Here is a 25670-nt window from a genome sequence, read left to right as displayed (position 1 = left end):
CGGGAGCGTATCCTCCAGAAAAACCTTGTGATGCACCAACGAAGCTAGACACAATACCAATACGCCACGGAGGGACTCATGGGACCAGAGACGCGGGAACACAAGCGCCCCTGCAGCGTCAACAACTCCTTCGCTGCTAGAGACAAAATGTGGCGGCAAAGCAGCAAAGTCGCCGCTGTCGATGGGTAGACCAGCAACGACACGGCCAACGTACTGGTCACCGGCGCCATCATAGTGAACGTAGCGTTCGACGACGCTGCCAATGGACCACCCGCACCGAATACACACGTTGACGATCGAGGGACCTGATGTACTACCACCAATTGCAAATATTGCGGCGCCCTTGCGAAGTGAGTGGGTGCCGACAGCGCTTGCTAATTCGGGGAGTGCATAACCCACAAGTTGGGACAAGCTCCGGCCAAAACGGTCACGTTGAGCAGAGCCGGGAAACAGATCGCCCGAGTCGTGCTCAGGGTTGCACGCAAGGTAGATTGCCAACGCGAGGATGCAGCATGTCCCCGGCTGCTGAGGGTTGGCATAAACGTGCTTTGGGTCACGACGTTTTGTGCCACCTTGGTCCGTCTTGGACTTGAAGAACGTGACTCCAAGCGCATCCCCTTCGTCGGAAAAGTGGTCGATCCGAACCGTTGCCGTCGACCTCGACCGGCACATCAAGTTCCAAGACAGTATGAGAAAAAGGTGCGTGAAACCACCATCCAACTTGACGAGGCTCGCCATGCACAGCTCAATGTATTGATGGTGCCGAAGAGGCTGCTTTGTGCCTGGCTTGATAGCACCCGCTTGGGTCTCGCTCGCACATAGCCGACGGATTCCTAGCAATAGCAATCAGTGTACAACACGAGAGACATTCCATACCTTGATAGATGACAGTAGCATCGTTGGTAAACCCGATTGGCAGAGGAACGCCTTGCGTGTTGTAGTAGTCTTTCAGTGCTGACCTGTAGCCAGAAAGCGTTGAGAGGGATACACCAGCATCCTTGTACTTGTACAGCACGAACTCAGTAAAGTCCATGTAGCTGAAAACGGTGAGATTGAGGGAGCCATCTGCATTTAGCCTGGCCGAGCGGCCGGACGTTTGAAGCCACTTGACGATTTGCTTCATTCCGCTGCGGTATCCCTTCTTGGAGCTGTCGGCGAGTCGATTGTCTCGGAGGTCCTGAACTGTTGTCGATTGCTGCCGCATGGCGGGTGACGGTACATGATGTGTCCTATCTGCCATGGTCGAAACAATTTGTACCAATCATTTGATACAGGACCATTTGTCCGACTTTCTTGCGTTAATATCTCACAACACAATTTGTCTCTGCGTTTGTATAGGATATACATCCCAATGAACAAGAATGTCGGACGCGTGGTCTGACGATCACTTGCTTTCTGTATATCCTGTCCGACTTTATTCTGCTAATGTACTGCTGTTTTTATTAAAACGTGATGCCTTCTGCTTTCCTAAATGCGAAGTTTGGGTGGTCACGTTTTGTTACATAATTGCCTTATACAGTCATGTCTTTTTGTGATTAACGTTGGGTAGCAAGGATTTAAACGCGGAACTACTTAATTTAATTACTTGTACACTTGAATATATATTACTATTAAGGGGTTCTCAGAAATTCACCCATTTCAAGAGCTGCAAATTGACCATACATTATTCAAGTGAATCACTGGCCGCGAATTACATTCACATAGGCAAATTTCGATTTTTAGAAATTCGTCAAGCAAATTGGACAAACGATTGAATGATGGGAACTGCAGCTTTCCGAAGCCGCATTGCATGAGTGGGTGATGAGTAACGGGACTCAGAAAGTAGGTCAAGCTGGCCGGGAATTACATGAATCACCTTACTGTGTGTGGTTGTGAACGTGAAGTCTTTGCCACCTCAAGTTTAAATTTTCACACGAAGTTGACGTGTCAAAAGGCCCCTAGAAACTTGATATCAAATAAATTTTTATGGGGTATTAATTTATACCAGGGAGCAAACGTTGAGGGACCAACCACTGTACAGTACCGAGTTATCATATGACGTAGGACAGGCTCAGATCGATTCAGAGACACTAGATAAGGCTGAAGCCAGACAACTGTACATTAGTGCTGTACTAGTACTATTAATAGTACTAGTACAGCACAATACTACTACAGCACAATACTAATGTACAGTTGCCTGGCTATACTAGTACTATTAAGAGTACTAGTACAGCACAATACTAATGTACAGTTGTCTGGCTTCAGCCTTAGTACATTGTATTAATACTACAGCGGACTTCATTGACAACCTCCCTTGTCCATCAATGGAATAGAGTATAGTGTACGATACTGTATACTAACTAATACGTAGTAGTACTGTACTGCACTAAAGTCTCCAGTTAAGCACAGATAGAAACGTTGTGAATAATATGAATCGAGTAGGATTGGTACGCTTGGAAATCGCATTGGTTACAGGATTGTACTTCGAAGTATTCTTCACCTTGATTGCCCCTTGTTTTACCGCGTGAGTCGATCCATCTCTGAAAGTTAATTTTGGCAAGCCCAATGTTAAACAACGACAAGCCACATACTACCGGTAGTTTGGCCTAAGGACTCTATACTTACAGTAAGTCAAAGATCTCCACATACTTAACCCTAACGTTAGAATTGCCAAACAATGCCTTACTTCGAAGTACTACTATGACATAATAAGAACAAGTGAAATGATTACGTAAGCAACAGTGCAGCTGTTGATCTCATTTCTGTGCTGAAATGGTACTAACCCACAAAATCTCCCAGAATGGTTGGACCAGGTTCCCAACATATACAGTGTATTAATACTGTATAAGTACAGTACTACGTAGTATATCACAAAACGCAAAACTTGTGTTTTCTCCATTGACTGTATATCACCTTTGATCTGGGCGTGATTTGGGGGCAATCGCCAATACCAGGTACTAGTATGTGTGTATACCAGCAAACCTTCGCCAAAATGTGAGCGTACTTAAGAAAGATTGTCGCACTTAACAAATACTATGTAGTACTACGTAGTATAAATCAAACATGTAATACAGTACAGCATACTAACGTAACGTAGTACACAGTAATGATAGGACAAATGGCTGCGTTGGGGTGGTGCTGGACGTGCGCTTGTAGGCCGTGACCAAAAATGGATAGAGCGGTGCTGTGCACACCACGGTCTTTTATTACCGCCACGAGACTTCACTCGAACATGCTTGCTCTCGCGTAGAGCGTAGTCTTAAACGTAGTCCACGAAGGCTTAGCCTGAGTGAAATTCCATTCCAAGAGCAAGACTCATGGTGGCGCTGATGAATTGAAAGTGAATACTGTCTGCATAACTGAGAGATTCTGTGCCAATCAATCTTGCTCCAACAATTTGTGGTTTTGTCCACAGATTGGATTTCAATGTAATATTTGTTAAGTGCGATTATCTTTGTTAAGTGCGCTCATATTTTGGCGAAGGTTTGCTGATAACCCACATATTGGCGATTACCCCGTGATTTGGTATGAGCTACTTCAATACAAGTATCTAGTATACATAACCTGACGCGATTGAACGGCATGTCTACCGGATTGACCTGGAACATGTTGGCACAACAGTTTACAATCGGGGTTAACAGTAAGTACTTACTGGTTTGTACTTGGAAGTAGTATATCAATGGGAATTGCCCTATCCATACAGCATGTACCTGATTTGATTCCAAACATTCTCACTTCATCACAGGTCCAGTGTACAGTGTACTGTAAACCTTCGACCCATGCAACGATCGTTCGCGCACATCGTCACAGGTTGATAGTGGTATGACATCCACTCGTTACAACCAATCAACGGCTTGGTGGTTGAGGAATTTGCTTATTTTAAGTGACGATCCATTTCATCCATCACACCGTTTTCATTTATCCTGTACGAACTAGAGTAGAATAGTAGTACATAGATATAAATAAATATCTCATGTCACGGCACAGTGCACACAATGCAAAGTCTGTACAATCGTGCGGTGCATCGGCCACCAACTCGTACTCGAATGCTGTTTAGTTTTGAATTTGCCAATCTCCGTCCTCATGACTGCTGCTGCTGCGTTGTCCACTGACACCAGCGACGTCGTGTGCCCAGCTACGCCGTCCATGTCCTCCCCAGACGTCGACTACTCGATGGCAACGGACAATGTCGAAATCGCCAACACCACCACAACTTCGTCTACCTCCAAGCGAAAGATTCTGCTGGCCGTCACCGCCGCCGCCGCCTTGGTTGTCGTAGGTGTGGTGGTGGCGCTGGTCTCGTCCTTCCAAGCGCCTACCACGACGAGCATTTCCGTGGGCGCTGCGGGCGATGTGTCTGTATGCTACGACTCGTACAATTCGTACACGGCAGGCAACATTGAGTATCACTTCAAGCGCATCAAAGAGCGATTCTCGGGGGTTCGGACGTATCAAACCCAAGGGCTGCGTAACCACATCGACGTAGCGGCTGAGACGGGCTTGGTCATCTACGCCGGCGTGTGGCTCAAGAACGATCAGTGGTTCAAGGACATGCAGGCCGCGCTGGACGGCGCCCGACGCCACCCGAACTCGGTCAAGGCGATTCTTGTGGGCAACGAAGAGCTTCTGGGCGGCGAGTATAACCAGTGGTTTGTGCTGGAAAAGGTGCGTCATATGCGCAAGATGCTCAACGACGCTGGCTTGTGGTACATCAAGGTCGGGTCGGTGCAAACTGACGGCGACTGGCTCAACTCGGGCTCGGAACTGGCCAAAGAGTGTGACGTGATGGGGGTGAACATCCATCCGTTTTTTGGCGCGTCCGACAACTCCAAGTTGAACCCCGTCGAGGACTTGAACGTCCGATGGATTCAAATGGTAAACCGATTCGGGGGCAAGGTGGTCTTGACAGAAACGGGGTGGCCAACGAGCGGCGGCACCGTCAACGGCCACGTGCCTAGCATGCACATGGCCAAGAAGTACATGCTGGACGTGAACGCATGGGCGAAGCGCGGGAATGGCGGCGACACGCCGGCGTACTTTATGTTTCACGACAACAACGGCAAATGGGTCGACTACGAAAAGTCATTTGGGCTTGCGTGGGACAACGGGTTTTGGAAATTCGACTTTAACACGGTGGACCCGGCCAAAGATTACAAGGGTATTGTGTTCTTCAACCGGCCCAACGAAAAAGTTCTCGGCGCGCAATGGAACAACATGGCCGTGGACACGCACACGCGATGGGGATGGTCGTGGAAGGATGACTTTCCGTCCATCTGGTCGGTGTGGGAAACCAAATGGCAGATCGTCACGTGGGATGCCGCCAACAAGCGCGACTTGTGTCTGGACGCGTACGAACCCAAGCGCGGCGGCGCCGTACATTTGTGGCCTTGCGATGCCAACAATGGCAACCAAAAGTGGAAGTACGACCGCGGGACCCAGCAAATTCGCCACCTCACGCACCACGGACTCTGCCTCGACATGCGCCAAGCCGAGGGCGGACCGTTGCACCTGTGGGACTGCTTGGACCACGAAAAGCTTCAAAAGTTTGAGTGGTGGGTCATTTAATTTGGGATAACGTTATAAAATACAGACTGAGGTTATACAGTACCCATGACAAGTTTTTCTGTGTATTGAATGGACAGGACTGGTTCGGGAAACACTGCTTCCGGATAAGGAGTTTACCCGAACTTTTTGGGCTTTATCTCCACCGCAAAAGTGGGGCAAATTTGAATACCCATATATCATTCCCGGTTTATCTCGGGCCTAGTTGGATGCGAATGGCCCCACGACGGCTTTGTCATCATTTTGTACGTGCCTGCTACGCTTTGGAAGTTGCATATCGTTTGTCCTGCCGTCGGATTTGTGGATGCTGGCGACATTACCTCCGTTTACCTACTATGCAATCAACACAAGTATACGGAGGTGATGCCACCAGCATCCACCTTCATGGAAGAACTGGGCAATAATGTCGTTAGCTCTGTTGTAGGCTGCAAATCGTGTTAGCGACATTGTCCAGTTATAGGTTCACCTAAATAGCAAATATGGATGTGCATCTATACTAACGATATAAGTAGAGAAAATGCACATGCCTTGACTTCAGGGTGCACTAGGTTCAGCTGCATAACAAATACGGATGTTTAGGTGCAGCTATACGGAAAATATAGTTTACTTCCGTCGAATCCAATACTGCATGTTGAAGGTTGATGAGTGTTGGCCGATATATACATGCAACATATCCAACATTCCAACACGTCACTTCGAAATATTCAGGTTGGCTTTCATATTGCACTAGATTGTCATTGATACTGCGGTTTTACTGCAACTAACCACCAAGTCAGACGGCCTTCAATGTCGTCACCAATATACTCGCTCGCTCCTTCGCCCATTTATATTGCACTTTACCGTGCTGCCATCGATGTGGTTCATCGTGTTGTCTGTTGTCATGCAAGCCGTGTCAGCAACCCCCGATCTATTCCCATACTTGGCAACGCTGTACCCCGAGTCAGGCTCTCCCGCGTTGTGCTGGGGTGCGCTCATTGCTCCTTGGCACGTGCTGACGTCCGCACACTGCCCGGGATGGCCGTTCAGTTGGGTCGGAATATTGGCTCTGAGAAGTGGTGCCCCATCCGCATTCCATCACACGGGTGTATGACTTAGCCGTGTTGGAGCTGAACGTGGCCAGTCGACAGCCCACCATTCCCCTTCGGTGGGTGGATATTTTCAGTGGGGCCAACAACATTGACGCCATCATTGGGGGGCGCACCATGTCCATGTTTCGAGATGCTGTGGTGGTTCCCAATTGCACTGAAATAGATTCTCGAACAGACATCAGCGAAGTGTGTGCAAGAGGGTAAGCGTGGGTGTCCATGTGCCCTGGGACGTACGTCGGGATGACCCCTCATCGTTGACGGCAAAGTCGTTGCGGTAGCTGGCGTGGCCTGCTCGCACAAAGTTCAGGAGGATTCCAGCACCACTACCATGTATGCCAAGGTTGCCCCCGGTCGGAACTTCTTCGAACCATTCATGTCTCCCGAAGCGAATGAAAATCCAACGTCTCCGTACGACCCCCGGCCATCCCACCCTCCTACTGTATTGTAGAGTCGATTCCTGTCTGACGTAGCGTACTTCTCATCGTAGTGTTCGTTGTCGAGTTCAAAAGTACTGACGTTACGAGTGTGTGCACTGTGAAGAAGCCGTCGTAACGTAGTCCCCCTTGTCTACAGTATATCACAAGCCTACTACCGGTAGTTGTACGGCTACAGTACAGTTCCAACCATGATATATATGTCCGTGGTGATCTTCGTTACTACAGTACGTACGTACGTGGTATACCAGGTAGCCTCTCCTTCAACCCAACCAGCTGCACCCTTCAATCCTATGTCCCAAGTTATATGACCAAGAATGAACTCCACCTCGACTCCACGTCCTGATGAATCCATTGCCGTTGCAAACTGGATGTGGTGCACAGTACTAATACATACAATATTGCGCGTTCTCCTTCAATAGTTCACACACGTAACCAATTTCCACCGAAACTCTATCGTAACTGAGCCACATAACCACTCCAAGACGGTAATCACTTTTCAATTGCCGTCCAGATCATCAGGATGCGGACAACACTGACTTCAATCCCAGCAATATTCATGTTTTTGGCAAGTACTCATGCAGCCATCAACCCAACGTCGTACACAGTGTCGCTGTACACCGCGACAGGTCCGTCTGTATGTGGTGGCATGCTCGTCGCCCCGCGTCATATCCTCACGTCGGCCCATTGCATTTCATACCAGCCATTGGTGTATGTACAGATTGGCGCCGAACAACGCCGCGTGATCCAGACTGTGGTCCACCCGCAGTTCAATACCAACACTCGGTCGTTCAACTTGGCGGTGGTGGTATTGGATCTGCCCAGTCGGCAGTCCACCGTCCCTCTTCGCTGGACCGACGTGGAGCTGAAATCGCCATCGACTGGCGACGCCACCGCGGCGTGGGTGCCCCGTGGTAGCGGGAGTGCCCTCGAGTCTGGCCTGGTCATGGCCAAGTGCTCGCTGACGTTTCCGGATCCGTCGATTCTGTGTGCTCGGAGCTCCGTCATTGGGGCCACTTGTGGCGCCGACGCAGGAAAGCCGATAATGGTGGAGAATCAAGTTCACACCATTCTATGCCCTGGTCCTGGGATGGTGGCCACCTGTGGAGAGGACTCGGGGAAGCCGCTGGTAGTGAACGATCTAGTGGTCGGCGTGGCGGGGGTCGGGTGCACGGCCAACTCGGCGGCTGGAAACGGGGCCACGTCCATGTTTGCAAGCGTTTCTAAGGCTCAAAGCTTCATTGAACCGTATTTGCAACCGGTGGCCAACGCCGACCCCACACGTCCCCCTCGCCCGACCTCCGACGACGACAATGAATACATTCGTCCATCGCGAGATCCGATATTCGCCTAAGCTGAGCCAGTCGACTCGACGTTGAGGCAGTGTATGTACAATCCAAGTAATATCAACCAAGTGTTCACACAAGTCAAGCACTCGTAGTAGGAGCGTACAGTGTGGCCAGAAATACGAAATTCCGCCCACTACCGAAGGTATACAGTACTTACTACCGGTATTGTTTTACGTTGTACCCAAGGCTTCGATTGAAGAAGGAATATACTGTACAGTACACTTCCCCTTCAACTGTCCTAGGAAATGTTGACTATTCGTGACAATTTAGACTCAGAAGGGACGACTTTAGATCCACACTGGATTAGTGTTAAGGAAATGTAGGCTACAATCCTGTTTGCGGTGGGAAGTAATGGCCTTGAACCAATTGTCGCATGAAAGGGAAGGCCTCATCAACTGGGATATGCAGTTTCGGCTTAACATTTAACATATGGAGGTGGTTGACGGTTTCAATTAATGGCTCGTACAGGCTACCAGTACCTTATGATGGTCGGCAGTTTCACATTAAGGTTCGTACAATGGACCAGTAAATACTGTAACGTTACAGTAGCGCATCTGATTGCACGTGACATGTCGACAGACAGGTTTAGGTGACATGTCGACAGAGATGTTGAGCCCATTGAAGGTGACATTGCAGGGTCGCCTTTGAGGTACAGTGTGAGATACACCCGTGTACAATGTACTCCGAGTACCGTAGGTATGTCGCACGTTGCGGTACTGTGTAGCCCAGTTGGTGAATGTGTAGTGTACAGTGGGTCTCAAAAGTCATCATACCCCAAAAATTCGATGCTTAGAGCAAGTGAATTTTGTCATGAAATTTCAGAAAATACTGTAGACATAGTGTGCCAAGACAGTTTTTCGAGGAGAATTCAATGGATTCCTTCATAGATGTTTAACGTTTGATTCCACGTAACAATAGGATAAAAACAGGATTTAGCAGGAGTCAGAATCCTTTAACGCTGCTTCAAAGTATACAAACTTCAAGCTTAAATATGCGTTAAATAGGTTATACATGGGTGAGGCTTGGGAGAAGGCTCCTATTTCCGTACGAAAACAATTCTACGGTTAGGAACAAATGAAGATGTCCTTCATAATGTACTTGGCAACAACATTACCATTGGTACTTACTCGATCTAATCACAATTAGTATGGACTAGGACGGTTTAAAGTCACAATTTGTATCCATTGCCTTCTACACCGAAAAACAACTTGGTTTTAGTATTGGTTTAATTGAATTCAGTTTATTTTTCGAATTTGCGACTTCAAACCATCCTAGTCCATACTAATTGTACAGTTGGCTGAGGATACAGTATGGAGAGACGTTTAGATATACCCTTGTCGCATACACAACACAGCTACAACACCACATTTGCGAGAACGTTAACTTGACAGCTCCCTTAGAAACTATTTATATAACTGTCCACGTGTTTCAATCTACCGGTAGTATCCACTTCAACCTCATCATTGAAATGTCCCTTTCGCCGTCGCTAGGTATTAATCCAAGTCGATCCATTCAAACGTCATTATCACCTCTCACTCGTCAACACAACCAACATGCGAAAGTTGCGCGCCCTGGTGGTCATACTACAAGGCGTCACGGCCAGTGCATCCCCTTCCTACTTGGCCACGCTTTATCCAGCTGGGGGTTCGTCCGCAGTGTGCTGGGGAGTGCTCATCGCGCCACGACATGTCCTGACGTCAGCGCACTGCATCGCGCAGCCATTGGCATGGGTTGAAATCGGCAACAACGTCGAACGACGGCGCAAAGTGGTCGACGCAGTGGCCCATCCTCAGTACAATGCGTTCACACGATCGTTTGATTTGGCGGTGGTGGAGTTGGATGTCCAAAGTCGCGTGCCCACAACCCCCCTTCGGTGGACAAGTGTAGATGGATCGACCTCAGCTGCATTGTCGTGGGTGTCTGGTAGCAATTCGGCCAACGTGCACGAGCTGTCCATCTTGCCAGATTGCACTTCGATTACCTCCAAAGCAGACGCCACCGTGATCTGTGCCCGCACGTTTGCCGTGGATGCCTCGTGTAGTGGCAATTCAGGACGACCGCTGCTAATGGATGGCCAAGTGGCGGGTGTCGGAGGCGTTGGATGTGTGTCCAAGGTGGCGGGCGATGTGAGCACGACCACGATGTATGCCAGTGTCGCACTGGGTCGGAGTTTTCTGGAACCTTACTTAGCTGCAGAAGCGAATGAAAACCCACCGGCACTGTACGACCCGCGACCGTCTCGGCAGCCCATAGTTGAGTCGATAAAAGCAGACATATACGCCAATTAGCGTTACATAGTTGGAAGTCGAATAACCTAACTCCAATACCAATACTAGTAATGCCAAGAATTGAGAGCACATTACAAGTTATAAGACTACCTTGAGCAGTGCTTATAGCTCAGTGGGTAGATTGTGTCGACTACGTAACAGAACTCCTTGTGTTTGGTCGACGTACACCCCCATGGTTGCTGGTTCAGTCTCCGGTTAGCTCAAGGTCCACAGATACCGCGAAGCCTACCCGGAGATATGGGCGAGTTAGGACTCTTCCATGGATCGATTAGTTGTCACATTTCGCCATGAACACTTCTAGCACAGTCATGCTTGCGTAGCTACCTATATACGTCGCAAATTCAATCGCTCAAATCACTGAATCTAGCTTGGCCGTAGAGCGTTGTCGACTATACCAGAAAACCTGCTCGACCTGCACCACACTCATGTGAATGCAACTTGCGGATGTAGCTGCAACTTTCATCAAGCAAAATTAAATGATTATAGGCGAAAGGTCAGGTTCACCAGGGGTCATCCATGCTGCCCCCACAATGCCAATTCGATACTCATATCCCTGTTTGTTGTGGAGGTTCACCTTGGTATATTCGAAGAACGTGGTGTGGGGTTGTCTGGCACTTTGAGGGTGGTCGAGAAACGATGCCTCACTTTGCGGCTATCTACCGCTCTGGTCTTCAGCTGAGTATATTACCGGTAAATAATACACACATCACAATTGAAATTGCACTGCAAGGTTCGAATGTTCGAAATATCGCTCAGACTTTTTGAACATTTGAGACATCGCACGCAACCTTGGGAGTAACGTTAATAATTGTGGGTATGCATTACAAGTACAGTACATAGCATGACACGTATCAAACCTGGCCGACAACAGCAATCATTTACTCTTCAGCCGATCTCCCCAACTTCTAGCCGAAAGTCGGAAGTTGCCAATTCTGTTAATTCGGGTGGAGTAGATATCTGGATCAGTTGAGACGAGTCACATTCGTAAGGATTTTCAGTGTTTCGTGGCTAAACTTTCCTGGATACTGTAGTGGTTCCAATTCTACATCACTTCGTGGTGGTTGATTGAGCTATGGACAACACAGGCTCCACGCGCATAGTAGTAGTCTCATCATGCACTGTGTTGTGCAGTGGTGCAGCATTTGTCCTGGCCGGCATACAATGCATAGAGCAAGCGACGTTAATGCCAATCAAAGCGTCACCGAGGATCATCCGATGGGCCTGACGTTGCACACAAGTATCCACTGCACTCTTGACCAGTTCAACCCGAAGTTGTGGGAAGAACCCATTTCGTCGGGTCAATGAAGTTATATGCAATATCTAGTGGCTAATTCGGCAATTTCAGGTGGATATAATTGCTGCGACGAAGTTGAACTTGATGTTACTGTAAAGTGGAACATTGCAATGACGAATTCAAGTCCCCTCCCCTGGATCGTTGTTTGATGATGCTGTTCTTTCAATATTCTCTTATCCAATGTTAACGTTAGGAAAAGTGCAAATGTAGCAAGCATGTCCAGTTTCAACTCCCTCAAATGATACTGACGTTATCCCCGAGTTTAGAATATCAGTTGTAATTATTGATGCGTACGGCTATATGTGCACAGACGTTCCACAGTCGATCTCGACAGAATCAGCGTTCACCATCTAAAATTTGCTTACACAAGTTAAGGTGTCCAGTTTGCGACTAAGGTATACACAGCCAACCCGACAACTACAGCATAAAACACACCAACGAGACTTCTTGACAACTACAGCATAAAACACACCAACGAGACTTCTTCGTGTGGCTTTGGCTTCCTTTGAACCTACATCGCATAGGACGTTCCGAATCTGAATACTGTAACATATTCCACCTGTATACATAGTGATGTCATATGTACAAGCTGTTGTGGGTTTTCGATTTGAAACTCGTCGCAAAATGCAAGGTACGTGTGGGCGTGTGTGCGTACTCGTCCCATTGCTCGGCTTGGGCTAGTAGCGTGAGTCGGTGTTCGAGCAGATATCGCAATGGGGGAGTGAACGCCTTCCACGAGCTGCTATTATTACTGTGCGCACACTGCTCCAACGATAGCAGAGGTGTAGCTTGGGCACAGGACTGACACAGGCGGTACGACAGCCGAGAACACTCCAGGCACATGACCATATCGCCACAGATGAGTCCAAAGCATGCGAGGCACTTCCAGTTGCTCCACCCGCTGTTGAAGGCGCCGGTGGTGTGGAATCTGGAGAGAAAATCGTCCACAATCTCCAACGATGCAAAAGCTGGGACCATTTCGATATGTACAAGGAACCGCGTCAAGAGGACGCCGCCGCATTCTGTGGACGTCGGTCCGTAATGCGACGCATACGTCGAATACGAGTCGCTCAACTTGGAGGTCGCTTCGTTGTACTCGCCTGTGCTGTATGCTACTAGGCCCAGTTCATACTGACCTACGCACACCATTTATAGTACTGACATTGCATACCACAGAGGTCTTACTTTCATAAACCAATGCTAGCTTGTCCATATCGCGGTAGTTTTCGATGCAATGCAACAGGTTCGCCTTTGCGAGATCGAAATTGCCTCGAAGCCGGCGCACCTTGCCGAGACTGAGCAGCGATGAAATCGTGTGTCTGTGTCCGACGCCATACTGTCGCAGCATTTCGTTGAAATACTCGGAAAATGTGGCTTCGGCTGCCGCATAATGCCCTCGAGCGACGGCGCACGTGGCAATATTGCTTTGGGCGTCCATCGCAAGGGGGTGGCCTGGTCCGCTAACTCGACACATCTGTTCGTACACTTGACCGAACAACGCTTGGGCCTCTACGACCTGGTCTTGCACGTACAGTAATTCCCCGAGGTAATGAACTGTATCCATGACCTTTATGTCGGTGTCCCCAATCCGCGCTTTAATCTCTAAACACTCGCGCAGCAGTGGCATGCCTTGGTCATACATGTGGCTGCGGCAGTACCATCTGCCAATGGTCTTCATCGTGTCCAATGTTGCAGGGTGGTCTGGTCCACGTAGGTGCCGCACCATGGAGAGTCCTTCGACAAAAAATGGCACCCATGTCTCCGTAGGGAATCGCTTGAGGGCCCTCATCTGGCCCAGATCTATTATGGCGTCCCATCCCTTAGGCGTGGTCGGTGGGAGATCTCGTCCACCGACATGGCCACTACTTTTAGCAGCAACCCTTCGTCTTGTGTCAAGGACCCGAGTGCAATTAACGCGCTGGCCTTGGAGCACAACGAACGAAAGTGTTCGGACGGGGAGATCGCCGTCGTCAGTTGGCAGTCGAGGGCTTGAAATATCCACGTTTGAATTGTATCACCATACGATCCAACTCGGCAAATCCGACTTGCTTCTCGATGAGGTCGAAAATGTGGTCGCGATCGCGTGACACTGTCGTGGTCGAGTGCTTGCTACTGACTTGGCTCATCATTTCCAACACATCGTTCGAGTGGAGCAGCATTTCGTCCAGAAACACGGTCTTTTGCGCTTTGGTCATGGCGATTTCAAACCGAGTTTGAAGTACAATTGACAAGTACACTTCGAACACACACCACGTGCGCTTGAGGAACCAACACCATCACGAGCGCATACGTCGATGGTGGCTAGGCTTTCAACAACGTCGCGGCCGCCGTGGATGTCGATGAAGTGGTGGAAGTAGGCCAGCGTCAGCCCTAACGACGCTTGGTGGGGGTCCAGTGGCTCAAGTAGTTTGCTCATTGTTTGAAAATGACCAATGCCATCACGCGGCTTGATATGTGATGGAGTTTCCATCTGTCCAACCAGACCGACCAATCACAGTCATCAAAAACATGGGTATTAATTAATATTGATACTGGTGACCTATGGATGCCATGATAGAGTGAGAACAATTGCTGGAATAAATTGGACCGTTGCAGTTGAAACTTCTTTCTGTGTTGTCTGAAAACAGTAATGATTCGACGTACTTCATTATTATGTCAATTTATCAATGTCAGGTTCGGAGCCAAGCACCCAAAAGCTATCGTTTGAAAAGTTGTCATAATATTTCTGAAAAGTTGACAAAATTGGGGGTTTCTGACATTTTTCATGGCAGCCAGCGTGGCCCTTAGCAATTTCTAATAAATCGGCAAAAAGGATAATATTCACTGTCTGGATCCAACACTTGGAGAATTCAATATTACGCGAAATACCACATTTTTCGTTCAAAAAGAAAAAAGGAGGCTCGAAGGACCTTTTTTCTGAAAGTTCGGAATAACTGAGACTCGATAACTGTAAGTTTCTTTCAAAATGAGATTGAACCAAAACAAGTGACAACGAAATTGTTGGAATCACTGTGACCAAAGTTTAGAAATATTAATTGGAAACAAATTGGGGGGTGAACCTGACCCACCCTTACAGTTAGGTAAAATTTGGTTAATTGCAGTCGAAACTTTTTTCTGCCAGATAGTAGTAAAAATTAGACGTATTATGTCCATTTATATATGCCAGAATTTATAGCAGCCATACACAAAAGAAATCGTCGTCCTTTGAAAAGTTGTCAAAAAAAATCAGAAAAGCTGCAAAAAGAGGTGTTTTCTGACATTTATATGGCAATCTGAATGGGATGTATATGAGACTGCGTCAGTCATGTTGACAACGGACACATCGTGGTTCCCTTGCCTCGGGTCCTCGTTTATATTGAGGGCGAGAACAGTTCGATGAAGGATCGACACACGATCGCACAGGGTAGGGAGGCCGAGGCCGCAGCGAATGCTCCGATTGGTGATGTCCCCACAAGGAAGTATTTTGCGTCGTTCCGAACAATCAGCGGACCGCCGTAATCTCCTTTGCACACGCCAGGGAACCCCTTGCCGGTACACATGGTGGACGGTCCCACATGGCTAAAAGTCAACGCAGCGGTGCATTCTGCAGAATCTCATATCGTCATATTGGCCTCTTGCAGTGTCCTGACTACATCGCAAAAATCGATTCATATCTTTCGGTGGTCAAACTCAGTTTGGTTCAACCACATAACTGTATTCTACGTTCACATTTTCGAAGTAGTTGTCATGGCTTGGAACAAGCTACGTCGTCTCATTTGCCGTCGTCGCCGTCGTACTTACTAATACGGGCAAAGACGAATGGATCCAGGAATGTTCATCCTACGCCATTGAATTTGGCGAGTGCGAAGTATTGAATCAGTTACGTAGTTGCTCGGACTGGCGGTTACAAATTCAATCGAATTTACAGTATGGAAAGTGCAGCAGAAAATCGAACAGCGGTCAAACTCAGTTCAACCACCAAAAATGTAAAGTTCATCTTTCATTTTCAAACTTGCCATGCATTGGAACAAGCTCGTAGTTGGGCTTGCCGTCGTTGCCGCCGTGGTTGGCTTGGACACCCCGCTTCCTTCAAAGGTCGACATGGCCTCGACTAGGGCGTATGTGACGCACCTGAGTATCGAACGCACGCACAAGTTCTTCCCTTGTGTTGGGGCACTCGTCGCTCCGAACATGGTGTTGTTTTCCGCCAACTGCTTCAATTCCAGCACGATTGGAATGTCTCCAAACGAAGCCATCTCTGTCGCATCGACCTACCCAAACAAATCTGGCTATGACGAATGGATCCCCATCGTCCAACGACACTACCATCCAAAACTCGACGAAATGAACCAGGAATACGACGTGGTGGTGGTCAAATTGAAGACTCCAAGCCGGTACCCCCCTGTCAAAATTCACTGGGGCGACATGGACCCCGGGATCAACGTGGGAGTCAATGGATGGATTCTGAGCCAACCCGAACGACCCGCCTTTCAACCGAACATGACTCTACTCGACAACAAGGACTGTCAAGAACGAATGAACGATGCTGCTCCACCTTCGTTCACCATCTGCGACTCAATTCAGTGTGCGTGGAATTCTGACAACGCAAAATGCGCCGAGTACACTAGTGGCCCTCGCGAGGAAGTGCTGTTGAATGGGCCTCTCGTGGTGGTGTTGAATGGTAAAGATCACTTGATTGGCATCAGTCTTGCGCCAGGCCATTGCTCGCCACTTCCCTACATGTATACTCGTCTATCGACGATGCGCGATTTCATTGAACCGTTCGTCAGCGGAATCTAACGTCCATGTCATTTGTGGTAACTCAACACGATGCGTCTTGATGTCTTCCAACGTGTTGCTACATGCAGTCTACGTACAAGAGAGAATGTTTGATGCTTAATCGTAACTACCCGTAGTTTATTAGGTGTCATGGAGGGCTATAGGCTCAGCCATCTTCAGAATCGGAGACCATCCAACCAGACCCTAGTGGTCTCTTGAGACCACTCTGAGCTAACCTTTTCGCTATTTCTCTTCTTCAATTGCATTACCTTGCACGTGCATCTATTCCATACAGTTTGGGAACACTACATATTTACAACGTTGCGTGTGTGGCATCTAACCTCAGTGGCGTTTACATCTGTGGGGCCATTTTACAACGATTTTTTGCATGTGTTCGTAACAGTGCACTCTAGACCAACTTGGAGGTGGCAATATTAAGAAGCCCGCTGTCTTTATTTGCTGTGGTGCTGGAAATCCCCCACACAGCTTCACCGCAGGTCCTCGTCATAACAAGCGGCCCGCCAGAGGGTTTTTAGCAAACCACGGTGAATAACGAAGGGTATCAATCGATTCCAATTGATTATTGTCCAAGTTTAATGAGATATGGGTGAATCCGCGCCAAGTTAACACCAACTTGAGTATTGTCGGGTACAGCGACTGTGAAGAAGAAATACAGCGACCAATAAAGAACGACGCGTGGTCTATGACATGATGCAATGCGCGTCGAACGAAGCCCCTCCCCATCTGCGACAACGCGGTGTCGGTCAACGGCCTTTGAGTCCACTGGTGGGTGATGGAGATGAATGGATCGGGAGCGTGATCCTACCTTTGCAATGCTGTGGAGAGAGCCAAATGTGTACGGTGACGTCACAGTGACACGAGATTTCATTGAATCGGTCATCATGCCATCCTAAGTAGAACGTTTCGCAAACGCCCATGAAGAATACCAGAATGAAATCTTGCACACGTGTTGGCATGTCCAATGTGTGTGTTTTCTACATCGTTTTGCGTGAGGAGTCAGCGGCATACCTTACTGTTAGTCGACGCTCAACTACCATAACGTTATCGCATCATCGCTCCATTGAAAACCACAAGAAATGGAAGTTGCTGTGTGCATTCTGTGCCGTTCATTTTCACCTTACGTTGTAACTACTACTGTACAGTAACGTTAGTATTGGTAGTTGGGAAATACCGAATCGTACAAGTACATTGTAAACTGTACTGTAACTCCAAGGTAACACCAATTGACGGTGTACAGCACACATTTCGATGTCTCCCTAGAAATGCACCTGTCTAGGCTGGCAATAATGAATTCATGCCTACCGGTAGAAGTATAGTAATCCTCATAAAGGTCTAGGCAACCGTCGACCACATAATGTACTTAGTATTGCCGACGTACACTAATGAGTACCAGTCGTACAGTAGTATTATTACGTTAGAGTACTCAGTACTACTAGTACTCAGTACCAGTAGAGCGTGACAACATTTTGAGTGATTTCGGGGTTTCGGGGTTTTGTCTTGTGCCTATCGAAGTATTTGACTGAACTACCGTTGAAGAGCATTGTACAGGTAAAATTGAATTCAACATGGCTGATTACAGTGGAACAAATGTATCATCTATACATAGTGGTGAATATATGGCTTGCATTGGTTGTCATTGTTGAATCTTCTTCAAAGCACAACGAAATGCCACACACCCTAGTGGCTATGACAGCCGCCGCCGCGTTGGCCGTGACGGTAGCATTCACGTCTCCATTCGCCAAAGTTGATGTGGGGATCAAGCCGTATCTGTCTCAATTGCGTCAGGGCCCCCCAGCTTACTCCATGGGCTGCTCCGGGGCGCTTGTGACGTCGTCCATAGTGCTTTTTGCCGGTTCTTGCGTCAAGTCGTACCCCTCCCACGGCTGGGTGGCAATTGGACCACCCTACAAACATGGCAAAGAAGACAACGGCGAGTGGATTCAAATCGAGTCGAAAACGTTTCATCCTCGTTTGAGCACCACTACGTTCGAGTACGACGTGGTCGTGGTCAAATTGGTGTCCCCGTCCAAACACGATCCTGTGGTCATCTTGTGGGACGATGCCCCGCCAGGGTCTACCGCGTGGGTCCGGGGCTGGATGCCGCGAAATCGAACGGACCGTAACCTTTACGAAGCCCCCGTTCGCATCGAGACTACGGCCACATGCAGATCGCAGCTTCCATGGCTCGACTTCAAAACGATCCAATGTGCTTCGAACGATGCGATTCAAAATTGTTTTACCGGTATCGATGGACCGTTGACCACGACGACCAAGAGTGGCGTCGATGCCCTGCTGGGTCTCTTGAGTTTGCAGCTCAGTTGCTTTGAGGTGAACCGTCCAAGCGACTACAGCCGCCTTTCCAAACTCCGCGACTTTGTTGAGCCGTTGTTGTGTCCCCTGAACGTGTAGGAACCGCTTGTCCGTTCGACCCTGACCCCGTGCCTCGTCCGATTTGTGTCGACAGGGTGTCACCGATATCTTCATATTATTGCTGTTTTGTGTTTTTCATGCGTGTCCAATATGGTGCTTTCAAAATACCTTGCTAAAGTATAACAATGCAGCATATTGACGGTCTATTAGTCGTCATCATTCGTGACAGTTCTGGAGCTTAAGCGTTTGCTGCTGATAAATGCCGAGCAATGCAGTGGCGTTTATGATCGTACCTCCGCACCTGCATTCAACAACCGTAGTATCAGACATTTCGAAAGTGTGAATCCATACTGCACGAATATATATCGATGAAAATGCATGTTGTTGTGCTGTGGACCACAACCTGATATAGTGCGACGAAGTTTATTCCCAATTACAGGTAGATTTTGTTCTGGCGTTATACATATTGATATAACTTATTCGCCAGTTCAACAATGTGGAGATAGGTACGTATGCCCACAAAGCACAAACAAATTGAGATTGTTACTATAGCCCATCGATTCTCTTGTCATCTTCAAGCTTCTCATACAACGCCGCAACTTGGTGACACGTCATATATAAGAGGCATTACCATAGGGATCCAGGACACAGAAAGGGCTCGATAAAGTCGCGATGGGCTGATATGCGACTGTAGATCTGGAACTGGGGTGTCGTGTTGCACATGTACAAACTCAAAACGCCAACAACGTATTCGTCCCCGTCGATTTCAATCGTCAGCGGTCCATCGATGAAATTCTGGCAACCTTGAATGATTTGGTTCTCGGCGCAGACATGCGTGGCGTACACAGCGCGGGCCGCATGGTTCTGGCACTGGTCGTTTGGTAAGATTTGGACGGTGGTTTCGTACAGACCCTTGGAAGCTGGGTTAAATGGCATCCAGCCACGCATCCACACCAAGTTGCCAGGGGCGATGTCGTCCCATAGAATACCCACTGGTTGTTGCATTATTGGTCGAGCGAATTCCACCACTGCGATATCGTATTCACGGGTCTGTTCGTTCCAGTTTGGATGGAAGTGCTTCTTAGCCACACGAACCCATTCCCCTTGGTCCAGCCCACCGTTGATTTGAGTCGCCCCCACTACGACTTTGTCTGCCGTGAAGAAAAACTTGACACAAGCGGCAGAAAAGATTGCCGTGGTGCTGCCGACGAGGTATCCTGGGCACCCCATGACATCCGTTGCTGTCGAGCGTAACTGACACATGTATGGTAGTTCCTTTGCTGGTTGGAGGGGCGAGTAATGAGCCATTGCCACACCAGTCGCGACGGCGGCAACGTTGACGATCCAGTTGAGCATTTGCGTGCCACGTCGAGAGATCAAGAGTGTGAGGACAACACGCTTGAAAGTTAGTAGTATTGCGGTTGATTTCATCGTATCGTTGAGGTTGAAGGTAAAATATCAAAAGACTCTGTTTTCTCGTCGTTTCGGAGTTTGTAGAATGCATTCATGACGTGGTGGCGCTTCCAATACTATGCGGTGTACTGTAGTGGAGTTGTCAAACTTATCCTTTAGGTATCAATAGCGCTATAGTTTGAATTAACGTTACCAGTATAATACAACACCTCCTATTATACCATTGTAGCTATAGTGAGGGTGCTGGTGACAGTTTGTACTAGGCGCGGCTCCAGGGTTACCTAGCTATCGAGCAGTAGATGAAAAGTGTAATCAGTTTGTAGTTCGTCTTCTACACAGTCAAGATACTAGCTGTTGTTGAACACCATCGATTGATTCAGTCATCTATTTCCTTATGTCGATGGAAATCAGGTCAACTGGGATATTTATGAATCAATCAGACTTCGTAGCATTGAATCAACATTTCTAAATGAAGGTGGGCATTCTTCGCTACGTTGCGATGACCATGTACACGCACACGAGCGAGCGAGACTACGACCTAGAAGGGGTTGATAGTCGTGCATCGAGTCTTCGGCGATCGTTCGCCTACTTATTGCTCCTCCGCCTAGATTGCTCCTGCTGTGTTGCCGAAACGTTGGTTGGGCGTTTTGTCCGCTTCGTTAGATGGAGCAAGTACAACTAGACAAGCCGACACATCGGATGATTCCGCCCCGGTAGCGGACGTTGGTGGCGATGACACTCGCGTCCTCGTGTACCGATGCTAACTTGTGGTATGGCGGATTCCTTTACATGATCACAATAGGAAGTCCATGCTTGTGCGCCAGAAATCCCAGAGTGCTCACACTAGATAAGTGCCAAGAATCTTCTCAATCTAACGTTACCATAGTTGACAAATGCGGGCACCGTTGCGACGAACGAATAGCAAACATATACACCCGATGCGATGGATGAATCTAGCTGCGCTCCATTGCACAGAAATGGCTCCGCGTCCTTGGTAGTCGTAAGTAGGATGATGGACTTTGGTCTGACAATGGTCATTCACAAGAACATCAACGGGGCATCTCGTGAGGGCATTTACGTTGTTGAATGGAGCTACATAGGACCATCCACACAGCCACTCTAGTTGCATCCCACAGAATTTGTACTGGTCGGTTTTGATCGAATAGAACCATGTCGAAGTATCGGTATAACCGTAGTAGTTAGTGTTTTGGGGTCCTCTCTCCGATCTCGATCCGAAGTTGACGAGGACATATTGAAAAACTAGATGTGGAAACAAGTTGGAAGGATCATACATGTGCTATCTCCAAAAAGAAAGTATTTGATGACAAACTTAGTAACGAATCCAGCTACGTTCCCTTGGACAGGAATGGCTCGATAAAGGAGCGACCAGCCGAGAGACGATTGAATAGTTGCAACTTGGGCGACCCCATGCAGTCGTACAACGACATTGTGCCGACAAAAAAATCCGTTCCACCGATCTCGATGACGAGGGATCCAAAAATGTACGAGCTGCACTTGTCAATGTTGTTGTTGGCGCTGCATCCTTGGTAGTCGAACATGGGGCGTCCAAGTTTCGCGTGGCACTTGTCGTTCGGAAGGACTTCAACTGTGGTTTCCACGAGGGTGGTCAAGGTGTTGTTGTATGGGAGCCAGCCACGGAGCCACACCAGCTTGCCAGGGTCGACGTTATCCCACATGATTCGAACTGGTGGGAACTTGGATGGTCGAGCCAATTCTACCATTGCAAAGTCCAGGGTACTGTTGACACTGTAGTGGTACTTGAGCACTTGGATTGACTCGCCTCCATCTAACCTGCCATTCATCTGAGTTGGGGCCACCACAACTTTGCTCGCCGTGTCATAATATTCAGCACATGCTCGAGTGAAGAGGGCGAAGTTGGGCTGAACAAGAACACCTTGGCAGAGCATGGGGCTCGTCGCAGTCGAACGCAGTTGCGCCATGTACGTGGTCAACTTTGCTTTCTCGAGGTTTGCAAAATGTGCATTCACAACGACTCCGGTCATGACGGCAGCGGCAGTCCAAATGAGCTTCTGCATGACGTTTCCAGTTCCAAAATGTGGTTACATTGAAGGGCCGCAATAACTCACTTGTAAAACCAGTGAATATATGGACAAATCGTAATGAATCTACTAGAATTGCACCATTGAAGTCGAAAAATATACTCCTCGGTAGCCCATGCAAGCCAAGCTAGATGCTCAATTCACATAAATATGGCGTTTGCTTTTGCTTGAGGGGGGCATTTTGGGCCAACACCAAGTTAGTCGTGATAGAATCAACAGCCACGACCACCAAATGTATGACAACGTGTACTGTTCATTTAGGCGTCTTGTATCGTTCATGGGGGGTGTACTCTCGATCCAGTCATGCTTGCAGCGCCATACTGCTACATATTTGTTTCGAATATCACTTGATTGATGGATTTCCACGAGTTGATGCAACTCTACACACAACAATAAAACGGCGTAAACCCATTGGTCCATACGAGGAGATCTTATGAGTTGTGATTGGCTTACACGCGATCTTCAACAGACAGATAAACATCAAGCTCATGGACTGTAGAATCATGCCATTGGCTGATAATTTTCGAGATCCGAGCATGTGATTGGATCATTTGACAGATCTTGAAGGGACAGATAATATACGACAAGTTATCGACTTCAACAACCACCGAGTTGCTCACTTTCCAATTTGACCACGCGTGTCATGATCAAATTCCCTCATACACTTGGCACTTCGAGTGCCATCAACACCATTGGAAATGGTACCGAGCACTTGTACCTGGCTGGTTTGAGCGAAAACAACACGTCGGAAGCGTCCTGCAGTGGCGCACTCATCGCCCCCACGTGGCTACTCACCCTGGCGGAATGCGCCCCCATGGCGAAGTGGGCTACGATTGGATCCAAGTGTGCATCGGGTGAAGATGATTCCGAGCTGATTGAAGTCGTTCGTCAAGTTCTGGACCCCGACTATACCGTTTCCGTGACGCCGTACCACGAATTGGCCATGTTGGAACTGAAAACGCCAAGCAAGTACACACCAGTCAACATATCTTGGGACAGTTACTTGGACACCTCAACGTTGTGGGTGCGTGGGTTTGACACTTCCACGATGAACAAGACCCTCGTGGAAACCACGGCGAAACTGTGGGGCTTCGACGAGTGTGACAAGTTCTACAGTGGTCACCCAGGATATGAACGAACACTTCACGGATCCATGCAGTGTCTTCGCGAAATCCAATGCCAGCAAAATCGTGGCAGCGCGGTCATGGTGGACGTCAATGGTACAAGCCAATTGATTGGACTCACGTATTGGCAAAGCCAGAACAACAGCATCGCTCCAGCTGTCTACATTCTCGTCGCAGCTGGAGAGGCGTTCATTCAATCCGTCCTCCAATCACCCACAACTCCAACTCCAACTTACAACGACTCATCAAACATGTCGACATATCCCCCTTCGGACACCAACGTTCCTTCAACTACCAGTCCATCTAGCACCGAAACCACCCAAACCACAACTTCTACTTCGACACCACAGCTTAGAAGCACGTCAACTTCACCCAAAACCACACTGCCCTCAAACCTCTCCACGTATCCGCCTACAAGCACAACTAAGCGTCCTACCACGGCTAGCCCAACTACGGTTACTTCCACCACGCGTCCAATATCGACGCCACAGCCAACTGGCAAGTCAAAATCTCCCAAAACTACTCCACCATTGAACCTCTTAACGAACGCACCTGCTGCCTCGGCAACTATACCTTTCACAACTAGCCGCTCTCCTCGTGCGTCGACTACAGTTCCCTCCGCCTCTGGTCGAACCTCAACTCCACAGCCTACGGGCCCATCGAATTCGCCCACCACCACCTACCGTTCAACGTATCCACCTGCAGTCTCCTCGACTAAACCCTTAGCCTCTAGTCCTTCTCCATTAGGTTCGACGTCGGTCCCGTCCATCACACGCCCGACTAGCACGATTGCGAATCAACCGACTTCGGTCATCTCAACTCCAAGGCCTTATGTACCCACCATTCCAACCTCCAGTCCTACCGCCTTCACTGTTCGTCCTTCGGTAACTAGCCCAACCACTACCGTTGCAAACAATCCTGCACCTGCCGGATCAACGTCGTGGCCGTCTCAGCCTGCCAATCCATCGACGTATCGACCTGCGGGCACAACGAAAAGCCCCGTCGCCCCCGGATCCTACTAAAGCTCGTTAACGAGCCCTGATCCACAAGTAACCCTGCTGGATGCTTGACACTCATGAGGGATAACTATACTATGTCGTCGCAGCAATGTCTGCTTCTTATCGGAGCACGTAACGTAGGAAGCATCAATACACTTTTGATTTGACTTTGTCACACACGGGATATACACGCAAACTGCACTCTTGCCAAATATTAATACTTGAATTGAGACTTCTACAGCTCAAATGTCTGACGAAATTATTATGCAAACTTGATTTCCCATATCCTGGCTTGCACCAGGAACAATTGTACGTGTACTAGCCAATCTATCCATCAGTATGGATAATATTGTACGCAGCTCAAGTTTGCTACCGTTTCCACATACATTGTGGTGCATTATTGGACTCCAATTTTTGAGTTCAAGCAATCATCATTCAAGTCCGATTCCGTCACATGTCGTCGTTCCATTTGTATTTCTCTAGTGTTTTGCAACACATGATAGAATTGCCTTTGCTTACAAAACTATTGTCCACGCTAGTTTTCTCTCTCAGACGACGACATGTAAACATCATGCATTCCAAGCCATTGGTAGTGAAATGTGTGACAACTATTGTCCCTCTTGGTCGGATCATCATGTTATGCATGCTGCCATGAATCACATCGAACTATGGGACTACATTCGAGTATTCAGGGATCGAAGGGGATAATTTCGTTCATATCGTTACTTGCAACTGTCGTACATAGCTCAATACAAGGTCGAGGCAGCAATGGCGACGGGATGGATAGCTCAACGGTATGTTAAGGTATTCGTTGCAAGGTCTAGCCAATGTAGCCACCTTATTGACGAACATTCATTGCATGTGACCAAGGACGATAACTGTGTTGTTTGAATTCCCATGTCTTTATCGAC

General features: G+C 48.3%; 11 protein-coding genes across 11 annotated transcripts in view; 6 read left to right on the top strand and 5 right to left on the bottom strand.

Moving 5' to 3' along the window:
* H257_12654 (hypothetical protein) overlaps positions 1–1240 on the bottom strand; it is a gene marked incomplete at both ends in the record, with an annotated part of 2151 nt that extends 911 nt beyond the window's left edge. Inside the window, 2 exons of the mRNA XM_009839944.1 lie at positions 58–833; positions 877–1240. Coding sequence (XP_009838246.1) covers positions 58–833; positions 877–1240 — 1140 coding nt within the window. The remainder of the gene's footprint in view (positions 1–57; positions 834–876) is intronic.
* A 2801-nt stretch (positions 1241–4041) lies between these two features.
* H257_12653 (hypothetical protein) lies at positions 4042–5590 on the top strand. The gene has a single exon (XM_009839943.1). The coding sequence runs from the start codon at positions 4063–4065 to the stop codon at positions 5542–5544; it is 1482 nt and encodes a 493-aa protein (XP_009838245.1). The 5' UTR covers positions 4042–4062; the 3' UTR covers positions 5545–5590.
* A 2032-nt stretch (positions 5591–7622) lies between these two features.
* H257_12652 (hypothetical protein) lies at positions 7623–8417 on the top strand (the record flags this gene model as incomplete). The annotated part of the gene is made up of 1 exon (XM_009839942.1): positions 7623–8417. One exon carries the CDS (start codon positions 7623–7625, stop codon positions 8415–8417), a length of 795 nt encoding a protein of 264 aa, XP_009838244.1.
* A 1548-nt stretch (positions 8418–9965) lies between these two features.
* On the top strand, positions 9966–10700 carry H257_12651 (hypothetical protein; the record flags this gene model as incomplete). Its single annotated transcript, XM_009839941.1, has 1 exon — positions 9966–10700. One exon carries the CDS (start codon positions 9966–9968, stop codon positions 10698–10700), a length of 735 nt encoding a protein of 244 aa, XP_009838243.1.
* Positions 10701–12570: 1870 nt separating this feature from the next.
* Positions 12571–13783, bottom strand: H257_12650 (hypothetical protein; the record flags this gene model as incomplete). Its single annotated transcript, XM_009839940.1, has 2 exons — positions 12571–13130; positions 13180–13783. The coding sequence occupies 2 exons, from the start codon at positions 13781–13783 to the stop codon at positions 12571–12573; spliced, it is 1164 nt and encodes a 387-aa protein (XP_009838242.1).
* Positions 13784–13797: 14 nt separating this feature from the next.
* H257_12649 (hypothetical protein) lies at positions 13798–14410 on the bottom strand (the record flags this gene model as incomplete). The annotated part of the gene is made up of 3 exons (XM_009839939.1): positions 13798–13982; positions 14018–14252; positions 14285–14410. 3 exons carry the CDS (start codon positions 14408–14410, stop codon positions 13798–13800), a joined length of 546 nt encoding a protein of 181 aa, XP_009838241.1.
* A 1664-nt stretch (positions 14411–16074) lies between these two features.
* H257_12648 (hypothetical protein) lies at positions 16075–16773 on the top strand (the record flags this gene model as incomplete). Its single annotated transcript, XM_009839938.1, has 1 exon — positions 16075–16773. One exon carries the CDS (start codon positions 16075–16077, stop codon positions 16771–16773), a length of 699 nt encoding a protein of 232 aa, XP_009838240.1.
* Positions 16774–18459: 1686 nt separating this feature from the next.
* On the top strand, positions 18460–19182 carry H257_12647 (hypothetical protein; the record flags this gene model as incomplete). Its single annotated transcript, XM_009839937.1, has 1 exon — positions 18460–19182. One exon carries the CDS (start codon positions 18460–18462, stop codon positions 19180–19182), a length of 723 nt encoding a protein of 240 aa, XP_009838239.1.
* A 588-nt stretch (positions 19183–19770) lies between these two features.
* H257_12646 (hypothetical protein) lies at positions 19771–20499 on the bottom strand (the record flags this gene model as incomplete). The annotated part of the gene is made up of 1 exon (XM_009839936.1): positions 19771–20499. The coding sequence occupies one exon, from the start codon at positions 20497–20499 to the stop codon at positions 19771–19773; it is 729 nt and encodes a 242-aa protein (XP_009838238.1).
* A 1403-nt stretch (positions 20500–21902) lies between these two features.
* H257_12645 (hypothetical protein) lies at positions 21903–22613 on the bottom strand (the record flags this gene model as incomplete). The annotated part of the gene is made up of 1 exon (XM_009839935.1): positions 21903–22613. One exon carries the CDS (start codon positions 22611–22613, stop codon positions 21903–21905), a length of 711 nt encoding a protein of 236 aa, XP_009838237.1.
* Positions 22614–23280: 667 nt separating this feature from the next.
* On the top strand, positions 23281–24793 carry H257_12644 (hypothetical protein; the record flags this gene model as incomplete). Its single annotated transcript, XM_009839934.1, has 4 exons — positions 23281–23961; positions 24348–24452; positions 24509–24645; positions 24715–24793. The coding sequence occupies 4 exons, from the start codon at positions 23281–23283 to the stop codon at positions 24791–24793; spliced, it is 1002 nt and encodes a 333-aa protein (XP_009838236.1).
* Between the last annotated feature and the right edge of the window lie 877 nt (positions 24794–25670).

This window comes from Aphanomyces astaci (genome assembly GCF_000520075.1).
Source record: "Aphanomyces astaci strain APO3 unplaced genomic scaffold supercont1.42, whole genome shotgun sequence".
In the NCBI taxonomy this organism is placed as follows: Eukaryota; Oomycota; class Saprolegniomycetes; order Saprolegniales; family Verrucalvaceae; genus Aphanomyces; species Aphanomyces astaci.
Note: the sequence above shows the minus strand (reverse complement) of the source record. Positions and strands in the feature narration are given on the sequence as shown.